Below are 25,062 nucleotides of genomic sequence, written 5' to 3' on the forward strand. Positions count from 1 at the left end.
AGGGATTCCAATCTAAGAAATTTCTTGAGAACCGCCACAGTTGAGCTACCTAAATATAGTTTAGTTTGGAAAATGAGCAATTAATTAGAGGGTAGCTGTCATAATTTCAGATTATTCTTCCACTCAGAATGAAACTACCATTTAGGAGGCATTTGTTAAACTAGAGAACCATGAAATTTCAGGCATTAACTGATTAGTTGCCCTTAAGCTAGCCATTATTTTTCCTGCAGTGTGGGAAATTTTTTACAAGCCTTATTGCGATTGCTAGAAAAGATGGAAAGTTCTTTGAATTCTTTACATGTATAACTTCAAATGTGGTTGTAGTAGTAATTTTATATTAACAGAGTGGAAGGCATATTTGATTCTCGATTTTATAGCAGATTGAGCCTAAGCTATGAAAAGTGGCACTCCTAATGAGAATTAGTAATTTGACTACTGGTCCATTTTCTATATGAAGAGTTCTGCTTATACAGATTTGGGAACTGATCTCCTCAGTTTCAGTACAACATCTTAACCCCACTACCACCTTAAACAATTCAAGGAGCAAAGTGTCTGCTCTTTCTTATCAGGCACCTCTAAGATGGCTGACATGTACAGTATATGCGATGGGAAGTTACTCTTCTATTCCAAAGAGCTCTGGTACTAGAAAATGAAGTGAGATCACCACTCCAGTAGGGGCCGCAGTGGCTCAGTGGTTAAGACGCTGAGCCAGAGGACCATTAAGGTCAACAGCTCGGCAGTTCGAAACCTGAGCGCGTGAGCCGTGTGATGGAGTGAGCTCCCACCAACTTGTCCCAGCTCCTGCTAACATGGCAGTTCGAAAGCATGCAAATGCAAGTAGATGAATAGGTACCACTTCGGTAGGAAAACAACAGGGACATGAAAGAAGCCCCCTCGGGTGTCCCCCAGGCAACGGTGACGTCACCAGCAAATCCTTTCAACACAGAAGCGCCTTGGTAGGTGTTTCTGACACAGGAAAAAAAAACAAACCACTCCAGTCCTTACCAAGTTGGAAGGTTGCAGGAACTAATGGAATACCCACAAAAATATTGGCAAGCAGCAGTAGAAGAATCAGGAAAAGTTCTAACCAAGCTATGCCAGCAAATCTGGAGAAGACACAGTGGCCAACAGATTGGAAGAGGTCCATCTACATTCCAGCACCCAAAAAAAGACTTAACAGTGTGTGAAAAATATTGTACAGTTCACATGCTAGCAAAATCATGTCTAGAATCATTCATTGCAGATTAGAGCCCTACATGGAAATGGAGATGCTAGATGTCCAAGCTGGCTTTAGAAAAGGCCGAGTAACATGAGATTGCTGATGCACAAATGCATAATTTAGAGAGCCAAAGAAAGCCAAAAAGTCAGTATGTGCTTCATTGATTATAGAAAGGCCTTTTATTGTGTTGAACATGTCAAGCTGTGGAATTGCTCAGAAAAGTGGGAGTCCCAGAACATCTCATTGTCCTCATGTGAAATCTATGTACAAGTCAGGAAGCCATAGTATGGCCAATATGGCAAAACAGACGGGCTCCAAGTTGGCAAAGGAGTGAGACAATGTTGAATACTCTGTTTATGCCACCTATATGCTGAATATGTATCAAGGGAAGCTGGATTTGAAGAAAATTAGTATGGCTTTAAAACTGGAGGAAGAAACATCAATAACCTGTGCTATGCTGGTGACACTGCTGTGGTTACCCAAAATGCAAAGGATCTGCAAGCTCTAGTAATAAAAGTCAAGGAACACAGTGAAAAAATGGGATTAAAATTAAATATAAAGAAAACAACAGGTACAACAACCAGTCTTAGAATTGACAATGAAGATATTGAAGCGATAAATAGCTTCTGCATTTTAGGATCAACCATCAGCAGTAAAGGAACAAGCAATTATGCTGCAGGCTAGCACTTGGCAGAGCAGCCATGAAGGCCTTGGAAAAGACACTCAGATGCCACGATGTGTCCATACCTACAAAGATCAGAATCGTGCAAGCCACGGTATTCCCTGTGACACTCTATGGAAGTGAGACTTGGACTTTGAAGAAGGAAGAAAGCAGCACTGACACATCTGAACTTTGCGTCACTGGGATGACTGCTAGCTGTACCTCCACTGTACCTATAGAATGGTACCATCACATCTACCACAGTGGAATCCAATGCAGTATTTCTGACATTAAGGGTTAGAATCAGTTACCACTTCTGCTTCTCTCCATACTTCCCATTGTAACGTTTCCTACTATAAGTATGAAAGCACTTCTATGGTGTTACCATGGAATTTGCAAAAGGCAAATTCTTTGCATTGCTTTCCAGAATCCCTCCAGATACACTGAGATGCTTAATTCACAATTTGTTGGCAGACCTATGTTCTTGTCCTCTCCCAATTTCATCCACAATCTCAGTGACATAAATCAAGAGCAATTCAGGTTTAGCCAGTAATCGGTGCTATTGTCTACACAGAACAGACCATTTTGTTATTATTCATCACATGTGCTACATTCCCAGCGTAGCAGTCAGGCAGCTTTGCCAGTTCTCTGTGCTCAAAGTATACTTAAACAGTGTACTAGAGAAACAAACACTAAAAATGCCTGAACATGTGCTGACACGAGGGCCACAGCCTCTTTGGGCTTGGGGCATCCTTGTGTCACTCAGACAACTTACTTTACTCTGCAGAGTTTTGTTTTCTTTTTAGTAAGATTTGGAACAATAAAACCAGTTAGCCAGAGAGGAGGCAGACTACCTTCTACTGCATGTTTTTCAAAAGGAGGCTGGACAGCCATGTGCCTGGGATATTTTCATTTGGGCTCCTGCACCGTGCAGGGGGTTGGACTTGAAAACTTAAATGGCTCTTCCAACACCATGATTTAATGTACTGTAATCAGAACATAAAATACATTGTGATGATTCTGATGGCTAACTACCATCTTTCCTCTCTAAATATTATCTCATAGAACCCAAAGGTATTTAGAGCAATAAAGATGGTGGTCAATGGAGGTAAATTTTCATTTTGCAACACCCCCAAATAGATGTTTTTTAATATTAAACCAGTTATGGATAAGGTACTTTGTAAGCATAGGTCCATGGCCCTCCTAGTATGTAAGTGGAAGTGATCAAAAGGAGTAATATAGGATTAGCTAGTACGATGGATTCAGACTTGAAGGCTTATTAGGCAAGTCTATTAAGTAATACGACGAAACATAAAGGCAGCAAACACATTAAAAGATAATTTGATTCATTCATTATTTCACAAGAATCAAAGGAGCAGAGTTCAGAAACTAGAAACCACTGCTTTTAGCCAGCTGTAGACTCCGCTCCAAGAAAAGGAGGCAGATGGCTAAAGGAGCTGAGTCTGAAATCAAAACGGATGAGGCTGTTTGGTCCCCTGACCAGCCAAATCTGGCTGGGTTCAGCTATTGCTTCTTCCGCCTCTTCTCACGAAGCAGCTGGCGGTAGCGCAGGCGCTTGGGATTGAGACCGTAGGCTTGGAGCCGCTGGTGACTGAACTCAGAGCCCCTCATCCGTATCTTGGTGCCCAGTACCAACCCCTTTCTGTTTCTCTTTTTTGATCTCTGGACTCGGGGGGGGACAGAACAAGACCCATTTGAGGCAGGAGCTTCCAGTTCTTTTCCTGTGACAGAATCTGCTGTGGTCCTGGGAAGCAAAAGTCCTTCCTCCTCACTAGGGCTAACCAGCTGTGATTCTTCTGAAGAGTGCCCAAAGCACTTGGTCTCCCTGCTCTTTCTTCTCTTCTTGGGCGGAGGCTGCTTTCCATCTTTTTCTTCTTCTTCCATTCTGCAAAAATACCATGCAGCAAAATCAGATCATGAGGATCCCATAGGCGCACAGAACAAAATATCTAGTCTCAAGGCAGCAGAATACGTGAAATATCAAAGACCATCAGCTCAACATCAAAGCTAAGGTTCCAAAGAAAGAGTAAACAAAGAGTCTGTCTCCCCTTGGAGTCAAAAATTTCAGGTACATTAAGTGAAAGCACAAAGTGGGTAATGAATTAAGAGATAAAAGATTCCTATCATGGTTGCAAAAATGGCTAGAAAGCATGATGGCTATTTCATCATGTTTAAATGTAGGAATATCCCTCCCTGGGGAAGTCTAATTGTTTTAATTTTCTTCAATTGCCTCCCGTGATAATTACTTCCTAATCCTGAGCCTTTTGGATTACTATTGTTAATTATACAGGAAAAGCACTAACTTCAGGGTGGACACAGGCTAAAGATACAGCCTAAGCCCCAACATCCCAGAAGACATACCCTGCTTGAAGGGATTTGAGGATCTGTTTCTTCTTCCAAGCATCTTGGCCTTTCTTCTCATAGACTGCCTTGTCCTGCAATTCTTCTTTTTCTGACCTGTTCAGAAAACATGCAAATCCATCTTCTCCTGAACCACCCCAGCACCATTTAGAGTCTGGTGTAAGATGGGAGAGGAAAAAGGCACAAAACAAGGGGCTTTCTGAAATCTAGTTTTTAAAAGGCAGAAACCCAGAGATAGTCCTCTTTTAACTTTTGAAATGGACAACTGACTTATAAATTGTCCTTAACCTATCTCACAGAAGGAAAATACCGAAATGCATATTTTTCACCCTTCAGAAAAACCAGACCTTATCAATACAGATCTCATTTTTAAAAAACATTAAAAACCCAAGCCTACTGTATTCATTTCTGTTCCATGCTATCAGATAGCAAAGGGACATTACCAGGAGCTCAGGACAAAATAGAGGTCTGGAAATATTTCTTTGCCAAATTTTGGTCCTACCGTGTCCTGTTCCATGGCCTTGCTGCTTTGCCCCATCCAACCCTTGCTGATCTCTAGGCTTCTTTGCCCATTAATCACTAGTCATTTGGGGGGGAAAGCCAAGAAATACTGGAGCTTAAGTTCCAACTTTCACCACGCCCAGAGCTAGGCTCAAAGCCCAAGTCTTGGCCTCCATGCCACGTTCCAGACTGTGGCCACCTGTTTACAACCATGTTATAAACAGCACCTTTCCACTTTCTGTTCCTGCCCCTCACCTGTACATGCATGTCTTCCGTAGAGAACACCAGCGGTTCAGCTCCTTATCATCAGCTGCCAAAATCTGAAAAGGAAAATACCACTGGTTTCTTACGTTTCTCTTAGTCAGGGTTCCCCAACTGGGGTTCCGCGAGAGGTCACTAGGGGTTCCCTGGGAGATCACAATTTATTGAAAAAAAGCAGAGACAAAAAAACAAACAAAACCCTTCCAACCTCCAACACTGGGTTGGCTCATTGGAGCACGCATGGACCCTAGGCGGGGGCTGGGATTGCGCACATGTGGGCAATCGTGGTGATAAGCAAAGTGCGAGCCAAGGAGTGAGCAAGGAGCAGAGGAGTAAGCGAGGAGCAGCAGGTGGTAAGAGAGCACATCTGAGAGAGATGCCACCGGCGTCTCTGTGCTGGGGCTCTCCCTGCCAACGCATGCCAGTCTTTCTGCAGGCGCAGCAGCCTGGGGGACTGTATCGCAGGATGGGTGCAGGAGATCTGAGGCTGGGCTGGCTCGGGCACCAGTGGGTTCCCCAAGGCCTGAAAAATATTTCAAAGGCTCTTCCAGGGTCAAAAGGTTGAGGAAGGCTGTTCTTAGTGTTAATCCAGAAAGTACCCACTCTGATCCTTTCCTAAACTATGAAAGATGCTGCCTTATTTTCTACTATACGAAAGGCTTACCTCTTCAGCTGAGAGTCCATAGCTGCAGGGGACAACTGTGCGGTACTTGAAACGACAAGGAAGGTCCCCTATCAGATCCTCATAGTCCAAGTGATAAAACTCATCCAAGTACTGCTCAAATGTCTTTGTTTCTGCAGAATTCAAGAGAATTAGTGGAAGCCAAGGTATATTCACCTTTCCAGTTATTACAGATCGTGCCCATCCTTCTTTTCTAGTCACATCTTCTTTAGACTGTATCTGCAATGCAGATCTTAAGGCCTCAGCAATTCTAACATTTTGATGGTTCTGCTTCTTCCCCCATCTGCTTTTTGTACCACCCAGCTTAGTGAAAATTTCTATGGAACGCAAAAGCCTTTACATTTCTATGGCACTCTGCTTGGGGGTAATAAAGGCATTGCCCTCTGGTAGATACTCAGTTGATAAACCCATCATTAAAAGAGTAGCATGATTTTAAATTAATTAAATCAATCCTCACAAGCTGTTGTCATTGGCTGACTCAGGGAGTTTTCTCCCCAGGTTCTTACCAGGGTCAAAGGGCTTTTTTTCATGAGAGATGACCTCTGCAAAATGTGACTTGCGCTTCTTCTTGCCGAGCAGAGGGATCTCCAGCTTCTTTTTCTTTCTGGAATGGGCTGGTTGCTGGGAGGGGTCATAATCTGCATCCATCTGAAGAGATTGTGTGTAGAGGGCAGCAGGGATGAGGAACATGGGTCCGTTCACAAAGCCATTAACCCAGAGCTGGAAACAGAGCCCGCTTCGCCCAGGATTCATGTAGGAAAGGCAAGACACCAACCCACTTCTCAGACACACAGGAAACTGCGATCCAGTTTATAACTCTACCCACCCACTCCCCGCCAGTATTTTGCCCAGGCATCAAATTGAGCCCCTGAACTTTTTACCATACAGAACCTAGACTGCTATACTTTGCATTTAAGAAACTATGCCTTTTCTTTCTCCTTTGAATCCTGAGGAGTGCAGCCCTCACAGAGAAACAAATACTGCACAAAAAGACCTTGGCAGGAAAGTCTATAGACTCTTTGCGAAAGACTAAGAAAAATGAAGCCAAAGCTGTAGGTTCAATCACCTCTGACCCCTTATTTAATTATATACCTCTGTTTTTGTTGAGTATTTTTAACCCTTCGAAGTGTACATGGGTTATACTGGCTGCAGACTGTGGCTGTCCTTGGATTTAACATTTGCCTTCCAAATCTGGGGCATTACCTGCTGGCCCTAAGCAAACCTGGCTGTAATGCAAGGGGGCCAGCAGACAAGATTCCCTTTCTTGTGCCCTACACAGTAATGTATGCTACAATCATTGATTAAGAAAAGAGGCCAACGTACCACAAAGTTAGGGTCCTCACAGTGTGGCTGGTAGTCTTCCTCCTGCTGCTGCCACGTACCATCATCCCTTCCAGTCCACTTGTCCCAATTCCATTCATCTGAATTTGGGGTAAAGGTGGGGGGGGGGGAGAAAGTGTTTTTTAAGTGACAGTTCTGCAGCTCTTACTGCTTCTAGAATTTTACTTAGTCCATGAGGACACACTAAGCAATCTGCAGAGATCATCTGCTTCCCTCCTCCTCCACTGAGTGCATACCCACAGATGCGGGTAGAATCTGGATCACAAACACTACATTTTAAATGTCATTTAATGTAACTCCATTCCCTTGTTTCAATTTTCCATGTTCTAAATATATTCGTTATGATAATCAACAATAGGGGGCTGCACCAATTACTCCTCCTACACAAGGTTTTCAGGCTTTATTCTCCATGCTCCAAATGGCTCCTTTTCTTCTTCTATGTCCTAAGTCATGTTTTCTCCCCTTATATGATAATGATATTCCCAAATTCTGCAAGTGACTTTTTATGTATTAGATGGAAATGAGAACCATTAAAAAGAGGCCAGAGTGATCACCTTGACCAGCTTACTATTTCCAACAGTGGCCAACAAGATGCTTGCTGAAAAGCCCACAAACATAAGAAACAAAGTTTGTACCACTTGCCTGTTTTACAACTCAACGTGGGAAATTCCTGTGGGAAACTGAGGTGTCAAATGCAAATTAACTCCAGCAGGGCTTTGCAGTTTAAGAACCAGGGAAAAGCAACTGGGGGAGCTGGGAGATTTAATGGGCCACAGAAGGAAAAAGTGCTGGCCTAGAAATGGGGGGACGGTGAATCCTAGTCCTGCCTTTGGGCAGTCCCTCTCTCTCAGCCCAACCCACCTCACAGGGTTGTTGTTGTGGGGAAAATAGGAGGAGGAAGGAGTATTAGGTATGTTGGTCGCCTTGAGTTATATATAAAAAAGGCAGGATAAAATAATAGTACTACTACAACTACTACTAATTCATATGAGTGCTAAGCCACCAACCACAATTTAAACGCTACCAGCTAAGCCAAAACCAAACAGATGTTTATCTTAGTGTGTTGTGTAAACTAGGCCATCATATGACACCATACTGTGGCTTGTTCTGCCTTAGCCAAACTAGCTAAAGTTTATGATTTGGCACATTTGCAACCACAGGCTACAGCTGGCTAGATAAAACTAGAATAGGAGTACTCCTATCGGATAAGAATACACCACATAGTTTATTTAGGGGTTGCATGCAATGGGAAATATTTTGGTTTGAACCTGAAACAATCCATTGCATTCTGGAAGGTCTGCTGAACTGTTGCAGTAACAGAACTCAGAAAGTTTAGTTGCTCTGAGTATTGGCCAAAACAAAATCCGGAGAGATCCCTCAGTGACTTTATGGGGGAGAAGGCTAGTGTATGTTGCCCCCTCACTCCTCTTGTCCTCCAGGCGTCCTGCATGTTGGCTCTCCCGCTCATCTTCCCAGCACCTTCTCGCCCCTCCCTCGCTGCTGCTCCCAATATCCACACAGGCTGTCACTGAGGAAAGCTGGTGGCTTCTTCTCAGTTCTCCCTGTCCCCCAAACCACTTCTGTCCCATTTCATTCTGTATACTAGCCAAAACATTTGAGACAGGCATGTTTCATCTCGGGCATGGAGCGCCCAATCAGCTGTTCCATGCACAGAATGTTTAGCATATCCCTAATTTTGTGATGGTCCCATTTAAGGATTATCAACTGATTTTTTTTTCAAGGGGTCTGCCCTCAAGGCTACGGAGCTGAAGTTAGAAACCCCTAGTATCAATTCCAAAATATATCTGTTTTTCACATGAATACCAATTTTCCCTTGCTCCAGGATGTCCCAACATACCATCAATTCCTTCTTCCGTTTCAAACTGTGGTTTTTCTTCCTCACCCGCTCCATAGTACTCATCCCCAAAAAAATTCTAGGTTAAAAAAAACATAACATTCAAGATTTATTTATGTCCTGGAGGAAATGAACCTTTTGCATTCTTGAAGCCACTCTTTTCCTCCCCATTTCATCTTTTTAAGCAAAAAAGCATTGCTGATTGAAGCTTTTTTGCAGATGCAGCGCCTGCCCTCTTATGCACTAAGCCCAAGGACTCCTCACTGTGCTCAAGGAGGGTGGCCTCACATCACCAAGGCAAGAAACCAATAACCAAGGGAAGAAACCCCTCCATTGAGGCAGAAATTATGGGCAACTTCTTTGATGCTGCAGTTTACATAAAGCAATTGCTTGCTTTAGCAGCAAAAGTTCATATGCAACCAGCTCGCCAGCAATTAGAGTGTTTAATATAGTTTGGGAGCCCCAAATGTTATCAAAGCATTAACATGCTAATGCATTAAATCAGCAAAAATAAAGATTGTAGCCAATTTATTTCAGAGTCAAGTGGCAATTAAAAATTGGCCCAAAAAATGGTCAGGAATGGAACAAAAGCTTCATCTGTATACAGTTAAGCAAAATAAAATGAAATGGGAAACCAAAGCAGTTAATATCAAAGCCAGAGAATTTATTGGGGATGTGCTGAATCCAGAAAATAATTAAACTGCTTCAGACTGATTCTAAGGATACATGAGGCAAAACTACTTGAACAAAATTAGGAGCCCTCAAGTTTTGTGCGTAATTCCATGATTCCATGTTTGCATCACAGAGAAACAGATGCTTGTTTGCAAAAAAATTGTATTTTCCTTTTTTTTCTTAATCCATTCAATCGTGTCTGATTCTTGGAGACTGCCTGGACTAGTCCTTGCAGTTTTCTTGGCAAGGTTTTTCAGAAATGGTTTGCCATTGCTCCTTCCTACGGCTGAAAGAGAGTGAATGGCCTAAGGTCACCCAGCTGGCTTTGTGCCCAAGGCAGGATTAGAACTCACTGTCTCCCAGTTTCTAGCCTGGAGCCTTAACCACTACACCAAACTGGCTCTCATTTATATTCCTTTACCCTGTTAAAAAAAAAAAGACAAAAAGACCCCCCTATACAAGGACCATTCCCAAATCAAAATATTTCCTAAGTGTACATTAAATAGTTGAATAATTATTACCAAATAAGAATACTACTTATATAATTAAAGCCCTGTTCCTAATGGGAGGGTCCATCCCTATAGATACAAATAATTCCATCTATAAATCTCACCAACTTCTATCCAAAATATAGCATGTAAATGATCCTAGCTTTAAAAGGCAGGGACCACTTTCCTGAAAGTAGCCAGTTTTCTTGCCAAAGTGCAACTCTACAATGTCCAGGCACATCCCATCAAACTAACAGAGGAATATTTCCAGCTATATGTATAAAAATGGTATACTTTCTTCCCCCCACAACCCAAACTGTCAAGGAACATGTAAATTTCCCTTAAGCATGTTCTTAGTGATAACTAGATTTCATATTCTCAAAAAGAAGCATTTTTTTCACATCTGTATCTCTTCTTTTTTTCAGCAGTCTTTGGGAAAGGCATGGGTGCAATTATTAGAACAGGGCAGTCAGGGTGGCAACTTTCCTTCACAGAGTTTCAGTTCCCATCCATGGAGAAACACTTACGTTCCTTGATTTGCATAGTGGGCACCTTTGATGATAGGAAGCCTGCCAAAGTTCATTGGATTTTGTGAAAAGATTTCTTTATGAATTGAGGAGAAGGGAATTATAACATTTTAGACAGTATACTTCTAGTTCAGCTAATCTTGCAATACAAATTTTAAAACCTCAGCTCTTTTAAGGAAAAAGAAGTCTCCTTCAAGTGAAGCTTGAGTCCCAGTGATTTTATGGACGTGTCCATGTATTTTCTTAATGACAATATGGAAGAAGTTTGCATTCTTCCAGGATGTTTTTGGAACTTTCCAGCCCAGTCTACAGTTCTGGTATATCTTGGTCATTTCCCATCCACATACTAACCAAGTCTAACCATGCTCAACCTTTTTTTAGATCAACTAAGGTTGGCTAGGGACTACCTGGGCAGTTATCTGAAGACAGGTGTTTTAAAAATGCAGATGGTGAAAGAGAGAAACAAACAATGGTAGGTGAGCACACGTATAGCAACCCCACCTCCTTGCAAATTTACCTGGATATTCGTGGATATTAAACAATATGTCATTCTGAATTATCAGCAGCATATGTTTGATAGCCTGCTCTGATCAGTGCAGTAAGAACAGTGTCCTTATTTTCCAATAAAGGTGCTGGAACCTTTTCCCAGCTACTTCTCCTTGGTTTCAGCAGGCTTTAAAGCTCCCCATTCACAATGACAATGCCCTTAACAGCAAAACGTTTTGCTGGGTTCTTGGGAAGGTTACATTTGCCAGGCATTTCCAGGTCATGGAATCAGCTGCCATACTCCCCAGAAATGGTCAGTCATCTAGGCAGACTCACAGCCAAGCTCAGACTTACAGTAACCAAGTACTTAGGCAGGCAAGGACTTGTTATGTCATGCAATGAACAAAAAAAAATTGAACTCTGAGCAGTTCCACCATCAAATCTCACTACTGCCATGACCTCCCTAGGTGACCTTAAGCTAGCTGTTGTTCTACCACAGCTCCACTTCCACACAATCAAGACAACACTCTTGGAAAGCAGGAATCAGACTACTGTTTTACACTAGAGCAGTCTCTACCTTATGGAATCTAGGCAAATAGGGAAGAACAACTACTCACCTCCATGAGCTGGTCATGCAGCTTGGGATCAAAGTCTCCTTCCAGGTCACCTGCTTGGAAACTGCTACCTGCTCTACCAGTAATCTTACGTAGCTTCTCCAGCCGTTCCAGGATCTCCTGACGCTTCAGGTTCTTCAGGTGCTTCAGCTCCTGCTGCTTCTGTTCCCTCTCCTTTTAAACAAATAAATAAGTCCATGAACTAGGAAAGAGACTGTTGATTATGAGATACACCATGGACTAACGAGGCACGCTGGGTCAAGATTTAGGCCAGATCATAAGCCACTCACTTTTCTCTTGCGCTCCCGTGTTTCCTGGCGCTTCTCTTTGCGGCGCTCATCCTTTCGGCGCACAGATGTCGCAATGATGCGGGGATACATATTTACCTGTTAGTGGGGGGACGGGAGTGAAAAGAGAAAGGGGTGTTACCTGAGCCCAATATTTTTTCGAACGGAGCATGTGGGCTTCACACTTAGATTTCCAGATTCCTCACCTTGGAGATGATTTCCATTTCAATTCCTATGTTGAAATGACCCGACAATACGGACAAGAGTTCCCAACTTCCTAGCCACTCCTTCTAAAACACTTACCTGCTGTGCTTCAGGTTCCTCGAAGCGGAAGTTGTACTTGCGCTCAAAATCCTCTTGCTTCTTTAAGAAGAGCTCGCCCTCATCAGATGAGTCTGAAATGGCCAGCTGGACCCCAGGTGGCCTGTGGGGAGGCAGCACATGTGGGAAACAGTATAACTCAAGCCAGCGTTTCTTAAAGTGTGGCCCCAGTCCGTGAAATCAAAATTATTTGCTAGATATTAAAGGCATTTGCAAAAATTTTAAACAAGGTCACTCTTTTCATTTTTTTCAAATCTGTTAAAAAAATATATAGGGTATTTTCATGAAAAATATTTATGTTAATATCTAATGGGTTTAATACTGTTGTTTTTACATGATTCAATAAATAAATATTTTACAAATGCATTAAAAAATTTAATTTTTAATACGGCAAATATCGATAAACATAACCCATAGAAATGAAAGCTCTTTTGGGGTCCTCCATAATTTTTAAAAGTGGGAAGGGGTTCTGGGAGCAAAAAGTTTAAGCAACACTGACTTAAGCAAAGACAGCAGAAATAGATTCGTATTTTCTACAAGGGGGTAAGAGGCAATTCAGTATTCCTCCTTCTGCCCCACTACGCTGCATAGAACTTCAGGGAATTCTCAGTAGCAGCATTATTCCAAAAATATGTTCCATCTCCACTGGAGTTATATCAAAATTGTAGTCTAATTATTTATAAAACATTGCTATACTTTAGTAGATACAGAATGATTTGCAATATATGGCAAATTAAGTTTAAGTCAAGGGAACCATTTTACAAAAGTATAGCACCTGAATGGAATACACAAATCTTATGGTAACAATGCTGTATCCTGGTTTAGTCCCAGAAGTTCTGATCCTACCCAAATTTAGGCAGTCTCCGAGGCCATACCCCAATTAAACAGCCTGGTTGTAACATGCCCTTAGCAATAACCCAATGGCCACCTCTCACAACTCCTGCCCTGATTGGCCACAGAAATCAAACAATCTTTCAAGCAGCCAATAGAAGTCAAAAGTGTGTTTCTAGGAGAACTGCAGAGATTGCTACAGTTACTATATTGTCAGCCTAGTCAATGGTCAAAAAACAAAGATGGGGAAGAAGAGACGAAAACAGGCATCAATTTCTATGTAATTCTAGGTAGCTAAAGAATGTTCAAACTATTGAACAGTGGCACTCATTTCACATGCCAGTAAGTTAATGCTCAAGATCCTGCAAGGTAGACTTCAGCAATTCATGGAGCGAGAATTGCCAGATGCACAAGCTGGGTTTAGAAAAGGCAGAGGAACTCGGGACCAAATTGCCAATATCCGCTGGATAATGGAAAAAGCCAGGGAGTTTCAGAAAAACATCTATTTTTGTTTTATTGACTATTCTAAAGCCTTTGACTGTGTGAACCATAACAAATTGTGGCAAGTTCTTAGTGGTATGGGGATACCAAGTCATCTTGTCTGCCTCCTAAAGAATCTGTATAACGACCAAGTAGCAACAGTAAGAACAGACCACGGAACAACGGACTGGTTTAAGATTGGGAAAGGAGTATGGCAGGGCTGCATACTCTTACCCTACCTATTCAACTTGTATGCAGAACACATCATGAGACATGCTGGGCTTGAGGAATCCAAGGCTGGAGTTAAAATTGCTGGAAGAAACATTAACAGTCTCAGATATGCAGATGATACCACTTTGATGGCTGAAAGCGAAGAGGAACTGAGGAGCCTTATGATGAAGGTGAAAGAAGAAAGTGCAAAAGCTGGCTTGCAGATAAACCTCAAAAAAACCAAGATTATGGCAACCAGCTTGATTGATAACTGGCAGATAGAGGGAGAAAATGTAGAAGCAGTGAAAGACTTTGTATTCCTAGGTGCGAAGATTACTGCAGATGCTGACTGCAGTCAGGAAATCAGAAGACGTTTAATCCTTGGGAGAAGAGCAATGGCAAATCTCGATAAAATAGTTAAGAGCAGAAACATCACACTGACAACAAAGATCCGCATAGTTAAAGCAATGGTATTCCCAGTAGTAACATATGGCTGCGAGAGCTGGACCATAAGGAAGGCTGAGCGAAGGAAGATCGATGCTTTTGAACTGTGGTGTTGGAGGAAAATTCTGAGAGTGCCTTGGACTGCAAGAAGATCCAACCAGTCCATCCTCCAGGAAATAAAGCCAGACTGCTCACTTGAGGGAATGATATTAAAGGCAAAACTGAAATACTTTGGCCACATAATGAGAAGACAGGACACCCTGGAGAAGATGCTGATGCTAGGGAGAGTGGAAGGCAAAAGGAAGAGGGGCCGACCAAGGGCAAGGTGGATGGGTGATATTCTAGAGGTGACGGACTCGTCCCTGGGGGAGCTGGGGGTGTTGACGACCGACAGGAAGCTCTGGCGTGGGCTGGTCCATGAAGTCACGAAGAGTCGGAAGTGACTGAACAAATAAACAACAAAAGCAATACTTATTATAAACCGCCAAGAGTCCCTCTTTTGGAGATGGGCGGTACCAACATTTGAATAATAAAATAAATACTTAGATTGTATGCAAACATACCAATACAGATTCACTTTTGTCACGGGACATGCCAATGGGATAATAGAGAAACAGTAAACAAGCAAGAGGAGCTGAAACACTGAGCCAATAAGGGAAGGATCAGGCTACCCTAATATCAGAAATAAGAAGTTTACATAAGAGTAAAGGAATAGCCTTGCTGTATCAGGCCAAGGTAGCCTTGCAATTGGCGCCCAGCCAGTGTTTCTGAGGTGCTCAAAAACTGAAGATGGAGAGACAACTCTCCCTTACCACTGTTCCTTTGCAACTGGCAGCTGGAGACATGCTTCCTCCACACCAGAGGTAACAGTGTAACAGACCTATCCTCCATGAATTTATTCAATCTCCTTTTAAAGCCATCCAAGTCAGTGGAAACCCCATCTTGTGGGAATTAATTCCACAGGTTAGTTATGTGCCAAGCAAAGAACTTTATCTTTTGAAAATCTTTTTCCAATCCGCTTCACTGAATGACCCCTGGTCCTAGAGTCTGAAGGGAAGACCCTGACCACCTTTCCCACACCATACATGATTTTATTGTAAACCGCCCAGAGTCCCTTTTGGGAGATGGGCGGTGATAAATTTGATTAATAAAATAAAATAAATAAAATTTTATACATTTCAGCCATGTCCTCCTTCAGTTGCTTTCTTCCTAAACGAAACAGTCCCATCCATTCAGAGAGAAGGTGTTCTATCCCCCAATCTTTTTCTGCATTTTTCCATTTCTATCTTTTCTTGTTTCAAATGTGGCTACCACATTCACTTGAATACACAAGATTCCAGATTTGGATGTACCACAGAGGTGTTGAAGGGCATTACAGTGTGGTCAAGTTTATTTTCAAGCCCTTTCCTAAAGATCCCTAACACAGAACTGCCTTTTTCACAGCTGCTGCACAATGAGTTACATGCTCAATGAGCTACTAGTGAGAACCCCAAAGTTTTTATAAATACATTTGAATAGACCCATGCAATACATCATTAGTAGACTGTGAGAAATCACTGAATTCCTTTTCTACGTAGCTCACTCTTTGCTCCAATGTGGAAAGGGAAGAAAGAGGTCAAAAGCCTAAAAGAAATCAGTTAAGTACTGACCCTTCCTGTTGATGCTCTTCCTCTTCCTCCTCCTCTTCACTGCCTCCTTCCTTATAATGCTGGTTTAAGATATAATCTCTCAGAAACTGCTCCCCTTCGTCTAGTTTTGGGTCATTCCAGTATTTTTTCAGAGGTATCTGTGGAGAGAATTAGAGATACACAGATGAAATCCAAAATGTATTACTAAGAATGGAGATAGGAACAAGATCACCATTAAATTCACCCCAAAGATGACTGACATCCCACTTCTCTTTGCTCAGGAGTGATCCAGAGAACTCTTTATGACCATTTTATCCTAAAAGGTGTTGGGAGGGGTGGACAAACTATGGTGAGACACAGAGGAAACTAACAAGAGACCTTTCTAGTTGTGGTTTTAACACTATTTGGAAGCTGCAACAATGTGATACTTCCACCTTCATGATGAGTCTTTCCCCTTCCATTACTTTACTGCAGCAACTGGCAATTAAGATTAGCCGGGGGGTGGATCAATAAAAGAAATCACTCAAGTGGTAAAGAGCAAAATCTGTCCCTCTTCCTTACTTAGTGCTCCCAAATGAACATTCTAGACCAGTATATAGATTATCTTAGGAGAACAATCCCAAGTCAGTTGCACAAACATTACCTGGGTTTATATGGTCTCTTAAATCACCAAGAATCAGTTATGTGCTAAGCCAAAACTCAACCAACTTAGCTTCCCGCTACTCCAACCCATTTGTACAGTGTCATCCACATCAGTTGTTCCAGCCCATTACTTGCCAGATCTTGAAGTTCATTCTCTGCTTCTAGCTTCTTTTGATCTTTCAACCAGCTGATATAGTCTGCTTCCTCATGTTCCTGGAAGGAGGAGAGTATTAGACTGACAATATTAAAACCCCTTTGTAGTTCCATCATCATGTTGTGGGGATTTTTATTTGCATTTTTAATCAGTTTCAAATTCATCCTTGAGACACATTATTTTTTAATCAAAATATTTATACTTTAATTTCCCCCCTTTAAAAAAATCATTATAAAGCTAGCTACGGCAAAATGAGTGTCTTTCTCCATCAGAATCCAGGTTTTCAAATCCTAATTTTGGTTTGGGTGATACTGAAATTCAGTCTGATGGTGTTATTTTAGGAAGCAAACTCTCCGTTGCCCCATGATGTCAGGACATCTCCCATTTGTTTTTAAACTTGACTGACAGCCTCTATATGCCGAGTGAGGAATTTAAGTTTTTAATTGGCAAAACTGGATGACAGTTGACCCAGTCTGCTGTTACCACATGGTAAATGATTTATTCAGGGCAGCAGCAGCAAAGAATCAGCAAGATGTAAAGCTGTTTCAGTTGAACTGGGAATAATTATATTTGCCAATATTCCAGCTTTATTTGCTGAAATTAGCGTGGAGAAATTTTAAATACTATTCATAAATATATGTTTAGTTATACTGCACTGTATTCTATTTGAGTTTCTATATCCTAGATATAGTTTGTAGCTTAGCCAGTGTATTTTGAATGATCCCAAAGATTTTGCGCCTCTCATCATCATTACCTTTTTGGCAGAAAAATACAGGGTCAGTTTGTAAAATAGGGATTTAGAGACCTGGCACCATTATATATATAAAATTCTGCATTCTGAAGGATGCTGCTGCAGTATCTTCCCTCCTCTCAACTGATATCTCTGTCTCCTCCTTCAAAATGCAGTTTTATATATCATCTTTAGTTATTGGCATTTCTTGGGAGAGTTTTCCACCACATTTCTCAGCTGTCTTTTTAAAACTACACCAAAAAGAAATCTGCAGTGGCCCAATACAGACTGGAATAACTATGGATAGATTAGGGGGAGATTTGTGCTCCCCCAACTTTCTATGCATTCCCTCTATGTGCTCAGAGAAATGTGAAAATAAAATAAAACAAAAGAACAGAACAGAATTTCTGTGGGCTGCTCCATGGTTTTTGTATTGTGTTTGGACCAAGAACGTAGTCATACGTTAACCCCCTCCATTTTTGTCCAACACAGCTCACTGGGATTTGGTTGTTTTAAGTTAAGCTAACTCTCTCCTGTCCGGTTCTGACAATTTTTGTGTTTACACAAGGTGCTAAGCCTACCTAGACTCAGTGAAGCATGTCATGAGGTGGCGGCCAGTGTATTCTTTAATACAGGCAAACAGCGTATAAGATTTGGAAAATACATTCAGCATCCTATCTTTAAGAATGGAGATCTGAAATATCAGAAAGCCAATGCTGCTGTTGAGAACTCTTGTAATATCAGGGGTGGTCAAGAAAAAGTTATCATGCTGTGGACCAGCTAAACTTGTACATCTGCAGTGTAAAGGATGCTAGTATAATCTGATTAGCATAACCCAAAAGTTATGGACAATGGTAATATCTATCACACATGGTTCAGAAAGGAAGAAAGGAGGTATCCTACGTGCCATTCAAGGAAAGCCCCTCTGAAGAGATTATTAGTATTCTGGATAGCCTGGAGGAAAGCGCAGAAAAAGGATCTATTTCCCACCTTTCCCCTCATAAACTAAGAAGCTGGAGTCCAGAACAGTACCCAGCTTAGGTTTCCCTTGACGTAAAGTCCAGTCGTGTCCGACTCTAGGGGGTGGTGCTCATCTCCGTTTCTAAGCCTTAGAGCCGGCGTTGTCCGTAGACATTTTCCAGGTCATGTGGCCAGCATGACGACACGGAACACCGTTACCTTCCCGCCGAAGCGGTACCCAGCTTAGATGAGCAAAAAACAAAAATATTATCCCATACAGATACATACTTTCTCTTCCTTACTTTTGACCCGTTTCTGTAGCAGAGCTGAAGAACTGCCATTGCCATCTTCTTCTTCATCACTTTCTGCCACAAACCTTCGGAAGCTGCACCAGAGACAAAGATAGGCTTAACGTTAACATCAAGGGTCTTTTGGAGGTTAAAGGTTGATTCCACAACACAGCACATGGTCACAAAGCTATACAATTACAATAATTAGGTTCAAACAATTAGTAAGCCACAATACTTTTAGCCATGGCCTATCAATTAAGTGACAACTGACCAGGTTCATCAAACCCACTAATCCAGAACTACAGTTTCCTAATGACAACTGGGTTCAAAGAAGCAATGCCAAGCAAACCACATTTCAGCTTAATGGAATGTTCAGATCCAACCAAAGAGAGGTTCTCTACTCCAAGCAACCCCAGCAAGATACCAACAATACCACTGAATACTCTTTGCTTATAGACAAACACAGCTCCATAAAAATTAAAAACCAAGGTTCAAAGTGAAACTGAGATAAACCACAGAATCTGTCAATATTCAACCTTGGGAGATGTGCAATAAAAGATGAGGGACAGGCTAGTGAGCATATATGTACACAATGAAAATGAAATGACCATACCTTACTCCTCCAACGCCAAGGGAGGAACAGGGTTCCAAGATTATTTAATCTGAAATCACATCTCATTTTTATAGAAGTGTACCATTACAGAGGACATGTGCACACACAGCAACCAGCATGAAGATTTTCACCCACCCAAGTTGTTTCTACTAAGTTCCTGGCTCCCAGCTAACTAATAACTTCAATGAATTTTGGCCTCACCTCTCCTTCAGCTCCTTCTGTTCTTCTACATAAGTCTGGGAAATGGAGAGAGGGAAAAAGAAGGTTAACCCAATAACTTTACATGCTTCTAGAACAGTTTATGAGGGGACCCAGACTTTAAATTGATATTGGCTCCTTGCAAACCCCTTCCAGACTCACCGGTTGATTAACTGTTACTTCCTCTTCATCATCCTCATATTTGCTACAGAAAAAAGAAAGATAATGAGCCAACCAATCCCTGCTCACAAACATTCCAAATGAAAGGAACCAATTTACCTGAAACCTGAAACTCAATCCTCTGATACCGTTGGGATATTGCTTCCAAACAGGTCTAAAGACAAGAATTTTCTGAGAGAAACCAAGCTGCTCATACATTCATCCTACTGGCTAGCCTGATATAAACTTACTAAGGGCTGGCAAGTGAAGTGCCCACATATTCTTTCAATTCCAGGTGTAGAAATGTAGCATGGGGAACCTAGCTTCTCTATACTGCAAAAGACAAGTGTCACTCTATGAAGAGTAAATATATATGGACATTTGGTAGATTTAGTGAATTTTGCAATTTCATCATTCAAGAGTTGTATTAGAAATGTAATTGCTCCAGATTTGCTAATAATACTTCATTGTACAGAGTTTTGTATATCTGATAAGGCATTCTCACATACTAATTAAGAATCACAGACTGTAAGGGTTGGACAGTAGTAGCTCAGGGATCATCTAGTCCAACCATCTGCCCAATGTAGGTCTAGACGAGAATCCACCACCTCCCAAGGCAGTCTGTACCATCGCTGAACTGTTCGTATCACTGGAAAATTCTTTCAGTCAAAATCACTGTTTTGTAATTTGGACCAATTGTTTTTTATCCTGTTATCTGGAACGACTCTAAGCCACCCTACTCTGTCTTCTCCAGGACAGACTTTCAGATACTTGAAGACAGTTACCACAACTCCTTGCAGACTTCCTTTCTCCAGGGTGTGCATACTTAGCGCCTCCAACCTCTCCTCATAAGTCCTTTCCAGGACCTTTATCATCAATTTTGTCAATCTTCTCTATAAATGCAGTGCCAAGAACTGGATACAGGATTTCAGGTATTCTGACCAATGCAGAATAAAGAGGAATGATAACTCAATGTCGATGTTTCACTTCTGTTGATGCAGCCTAGGACTACATTTACTCTTTTTGCAGCAATATCACACTGCTGACTCTTGTTCAACTTGTGATCCACCAAGATACCCATATCTTTTTACATATGTTACCCAGGATAGTTTTCTATCCCCTTCAAATAAATGTAAATATACTGTTGCATATCCCTTTTCCATATCTTTTGTCTTTATAAGGAAACACTCTTTACTGCTACTTTATAAACAAGCCCTCCCCGTTTCAATTTGGCCATACTGATGAATGTATGTGGAAATGCATGCCTGTGTATTAGGCAATGTGACCAGAGAGATTAGGAGAATTAGGGAATATGGGTACCAGTCAAACTGTGCTGGTTGCAAGTGCTCCTATGGTTAAGGTACTGTAGCATGATTTGAAAACTTTACATCAATATTATGAAATTGGCCAGGCTACATAAGGACTCACATAATAAAAAAATTCTTGAAAATATCACTTCTTTTAAAAAAACCACCATTTAAGTATTTATATTTTTCCTTTTGCTAGATAATGGGAGTTTTCCAGAATAAGGAAGCAGTATGGGCAACCCCCAGCAAACACAAGTTGTGCTGGGCTAGATTATGAATTGAGGAACTCATTGCAAAGCACGTCAGGCATTCTTTATACTATCTAATTACTACTGCATATTTTATACAAAATGCACTCAGGTATTAGAATATCTAACGTATCAATTAACATTAAATATTACATACCAAAGAAATGTTAAAAAAAATTAGCAGATATTTTTACTGTGAAACAGGTTTCCTGAGAGCTAACGGCAACAAGCCTCTTTTAAAAACAGCTTGTTCAGCACTAATGACCTTCCTCCCCAGTGGAAGACCATAAACAAAAGGTACGGGTAAGTTCTTAGCTCACAATGAGTGTCCAGAAGACTTAACAGAATCTCAAGTGGGCTGAGTCACTGAAGCACATCCACAAATCTGCAAAGTTTTAAGGAGACTTTCATCTTTTTTTCAAATTCTGAACACAACTAGGGAAACTAACCTCCAGCCCCAATAAATACTAAGAAATTATCTGAGGGGAAGAATCTGATTTAATTCCTCCCTGGATGTGCTCTCAGGCCAATGGGTGATCCAGCTGCACTTGCAGTAGTTACAAGATGTCCATCGGCAAAAAGCAGAGATCAACTGTAGACAGTTCTTCCCTTAACAAGAGGGAGATTATCATACTGAACTCTGAAAGCAACTGGTGTTTTTCTAAAGTACAACACAAAGTCAAGGATGATCTTTTTGCCAGTCTAAAGCACAGCAAACGAATGGATTCTTATTTTAAACATCAAATGCAAGATGCAAAATAGACAATCTTCAGTTCTTCCCAAAGTTTCAGTTGTCCTCAGTTGTGCTGTACTTCCAAAACATTACAAATAGATCTTGCTTATCAAATGTCCCATGCAGCAACCATTTGAAGTTACAACAGTGCTGAAAAAATAACTTTGCATGCATTAATGACCTTCGCAGCACCTCTCTGTCACGTGTTCACCATTACAGTCAGTTAGTACATGTTGCCCTGTGCCTGACCTGTTTTTTTTTGTCTTTTTCCCTCCCTCACAGAGCAAAGAGATTGCTTAAACAGGCAATCTCTTTCCTAGCTGCTTTTCTCCACAGCACTTCTCCAAAAGGTGCTAACTGCAAGTTAACAAGCTCAGCTCTGTGAGGGCTTGCAGCTGCTGCCTGTAACTGACAAGATTTTGATCACTTTCACACCTTCCTCAGGGTATGAGCACACAAGGCAAACAGATGGAGCTAGCACATTCCTTTCAATGTGTATTCCCCACTGAATTCCTGCTTGCTCTCTTGTATTCCCTTCCTTTCCAGTAAATGCAAATACAAACATTAATTCTTAATTATCCCAGTGCCAGGGTGAGCGTTCCAAAGGGCGAAGGATTGGGGGGGAAAAGGAAAGCTGGAGTAAAATCATAAGTACAGTTGCGGTCTCGTGATTTTCCACTTAGTGACCAAGTTGCTGATCCCAATTGTGGTCACTAACTGAGGACTATCTGTATCATTTAAAAGGTACTTCTATGGACATCATTTATGAGGATAAAGGTCCAAATACAGATATTCTGTGTTTTGTCAATGACTTGATAAACCTAAGAAAATAAGGTGTAAAGTGTACCTCACACTGTCCCACTTACACTCCCTCCTCAAATCACTTAAGCAAAGGTAAAGCTTCAGGGCTCAACATCTCTAGGCTAAACATTGATTATGAAGTAGGTCCAACTTACCCTGCCTTCTCTACTATAACTTGTCTCTCATAGTCCTTAAGAAACATGGGCTTTTCTTTCTTCTTGGCAAAAGTCTTCTTACGAACACTGGCTGAGCAAGAATCTGAGAAGAGACCCAAGCATAACTGATCACCTGACAACTCCTGGGAAAGTTAAAATATCATTACCCAACACAGATCATGAAATATATGCCTTTTGTATTCTAGGCAAGGGCACCGGACAGTTGCCTCAAGCTAAAAATCTGTAAACAGTACTCACCCTCATCGGTGTAGAAGGTGATATCCTTTTGATAAATTCGGGGGTCCTTTGTTTTTAATAAGCCTAACATGGAATAAAAAGCACGATCCAGTTTGGGGTCAAGTTCCTACCATGGAAGGAAAGAACCACCAAAGGTGGATATTACCATTAGAAAAAAAAAATAGTTGCTCTGTGGTACTATTTCCCAACTTATCCCAGGAAAAATAAAATCCCAAAAGTATAGACAGCAGAAAGCTCTAGCCTGTCCTTTGGGACAGAGTCCCCAATGAGGTCTGACCCTGGTGTCCTTCAAGACAGTTCAGAAGACACTGCCCTTTCCCCAGGAAAGAGGTTTAAGCAGTGCTAATGGCTAAGAATCCTCCCTGCCCCCCTCCACTTCAGTCTTTTATCAGTGGTTTTAGTGTAGTGCTTTTGCTTTTAATCTTTGCAAGCCACCCAGAATCCTCAACAAGTGCAAGAAATTAGAAATAAATTCAGAAATAATTTAAGAACTTAAACTAGAAGTAATACTCTTCCTTTAGCGAGCCCCCAGGAGTGCAACTTTTGCTTGCGGAGAGAAACGCCCCTGAGCACCATCCCAGCCGTCCCTCCAGACACTTCGGAATTTCAGCTCTCAGAGTAGCAGGGGAACCAACACCCGTCAGAAAACGCAACCCGATTCTCCCGGATTAACGGAAATGAGGGCTTCTTGTCACTCTCCACCTGCTCCTCAGCTTGGAGGCACCAGGCCTACCCACCTCCTCTTCGCTAGACGCCGACTCGGAACTCGAGACTTCCTCCTGTTCCCCATACTTGTCCTGCACTGCGGGGGCGAGAAACCAGGCATGACATGAAGACAGCGCCAAAGGCGGCACCTGCCGTAACCAACCCCCCAAAGCCCAAATCCGGCCTCATGGTCCTCCACTCACGCCGCTGCAGCTCCTCGCGACGCCGGTACTTCCCATAACGCGCTGCAAAAGCCGCGTTGACCCGCAATGCCGGCTGGGCAGGCATCGCGTCGCCACTCAGTCCTTCCGCGTTAGAGCAGGTTTACTTCCTGGTCACTCAGCACGGAAAGAGATGGGCTCTACCTCCCCTGTCCTCACCCGCGGAAGTAATTAGAGGGCTCCTCCTCCTCCTCCCCGCAGTCGCCGGGAAGCTGTCAATCAGTGGGTATTTCCACAGGAGTGGATGCTTTTGGAGGCGGGGCCAATAGGCTACCGCAGAATTTGCACAAGATTAACGTAGCTGAAAGGGCGGGGGGGGGGAATGGCCTTGGTGTTACTCTTCGCAAGCAAGGCAGACTCCAAAAGCTGGATGGCATCTTAAAAATGTGAACGCATAATTGCTTAAGAGCTTCTAGCCTGAACACATCAAGCACTATTTCAGATGTGATGAAATGCAAAAAGTATTTTACGTTTTTCATTCCATCGTTATTTAAATTCACCTAATATTTTTCTTCTATATGTATATGTGTGTGAATGCACACACCAAGGATGAAGCTTTTTCTGACGGCCTATTTATTTATGTATAAATCAAATTTATAGGCTGCCCTACTCATAACCATGGGCTCCAGAATGCGATTGCAGCCCCGGAAACACCAGGAGTGGGGAAGCTGTCACCCTCCAAAAGCTGATCTATGCACCCTCAGGAACTTCAGGAAGCAAGAGTAATAATGAGGGATACTGGGGCTGTATTCACACAGCCCACTGACCTAAGTGAGCTTACTTGGTTTGCTCAAACCTGATGGCATGACATAGAATAACAAAGAAAATAAATGTAAATAAATAATATAAATAAAATAACACAACAGACGGAACTATAAACTGACCAAATGGGTTTGTACAATATGCAAGGCTAAAATGTGACTGGAGTCCAGTTTCCTGATCTTCAAGACATCATTTATTTCAGGTTCAGATTCTGTAACAACACATGTCAGTGCACA

The 25,062-nt window shown here is 41.9% G+C and overlaps 1 protein-coding gene across 2 annotated transcripts; it reads right to left on the reverse strand.

Moving 5' to 3' along the window:
* Window positions 1-2,979: 2,979 nt before the first annotated feature.
* On the reverse strand, window positions 2,980-24,185 carry KRI1 (KRI1 homolog). 2 transcript variants are annotated; one of them, XM_063294492.1, is made up of 19 exons: window positions 24,047-24,185; window positions 23,876-23,940; window positions 23,139-23,244; window positions 22,881-22,983; window positions 19,640-19,682; window positions 19,481-19,515; window positions 18,665-18,761; window positions 16,668-16,745; window positions 15,912-16,048; window positions 12,280-12,400; window positions 11,980-12,075; window positions 11,693-11,863; window positions 8,906-8,981; window positions 7,030-7,127; window positions 6,213-6,354; window positions 5,689-5,819; window positions 5,019-5,083; window positions 4,263-4,358; window positions 2,980-3,786 (listed from the first exon to the last, which is right to left on the reverse strand). In XM_063294492.1, exons 1-19 carry the CDS (start codon window positions 24,129-24,131, stop codon window positions 3,405-3,407), a joined length of 2,127 nt encoding a protein of 708 aa, XP_063150562.1. In that variant the 5' UTR covers window positions 24,132-24,185; the 3' UTR covers window positions 2,980-3,404. The 2 variants fall into 2 exon arrangements, with proteins under 2 accessions (XP_063150562.1, XP_063150563.1); XM_063294493.1 differs by lacking the exon at window positions 24,047-24,185 and having other exon boundaries at window positions 23,139-23,201; window positions 23,876-23,937.
* Window positions 24,186-25,062: the final 877 nt, after the last annotated feature.

Source organism: Candoia aspera, chromosome 2, assembly GCF_035149785.1.
Source record: "Candoia aspera isolate rCanAsp1 chromosome 2, rCanAsp1.hap2, whole genome shotgun sequence".
Lineage (NCBI taxonomy): Eukaryota > Metazoa > Chordata > Lepidosauria > Squamata > Boidae > Candoia > Candoia aspera.

What these genes read in the sequence shown, in the direction of transcription:
- KRI1 (XM_063294492.1), bottom strand. Translation starts at nt 24,131, where the DNA reads ATGCCTGCCCAGCCGGCATTGCGGGTCAACGCGGCTTTTGCAGCGCGT. An exon ending in GAAGAGCATCAACAGGAAGG is followed by an intron (nt 12,401 to 15,911) that starts GTCAGTACTTAA and finishes GCCTCCCCACAG; the next exon opens with GCCACCTGGGGTCCAGCTGG. An exon ending in AAAAAAGCCCTTTGACCCTG is followed by an intron (nt 5,820 to 6,212) that starts GTAAGAACCTGG and finishes TGAATTCTGCAG; the next exon opens with AAACAAAGACATTTGAGCAG.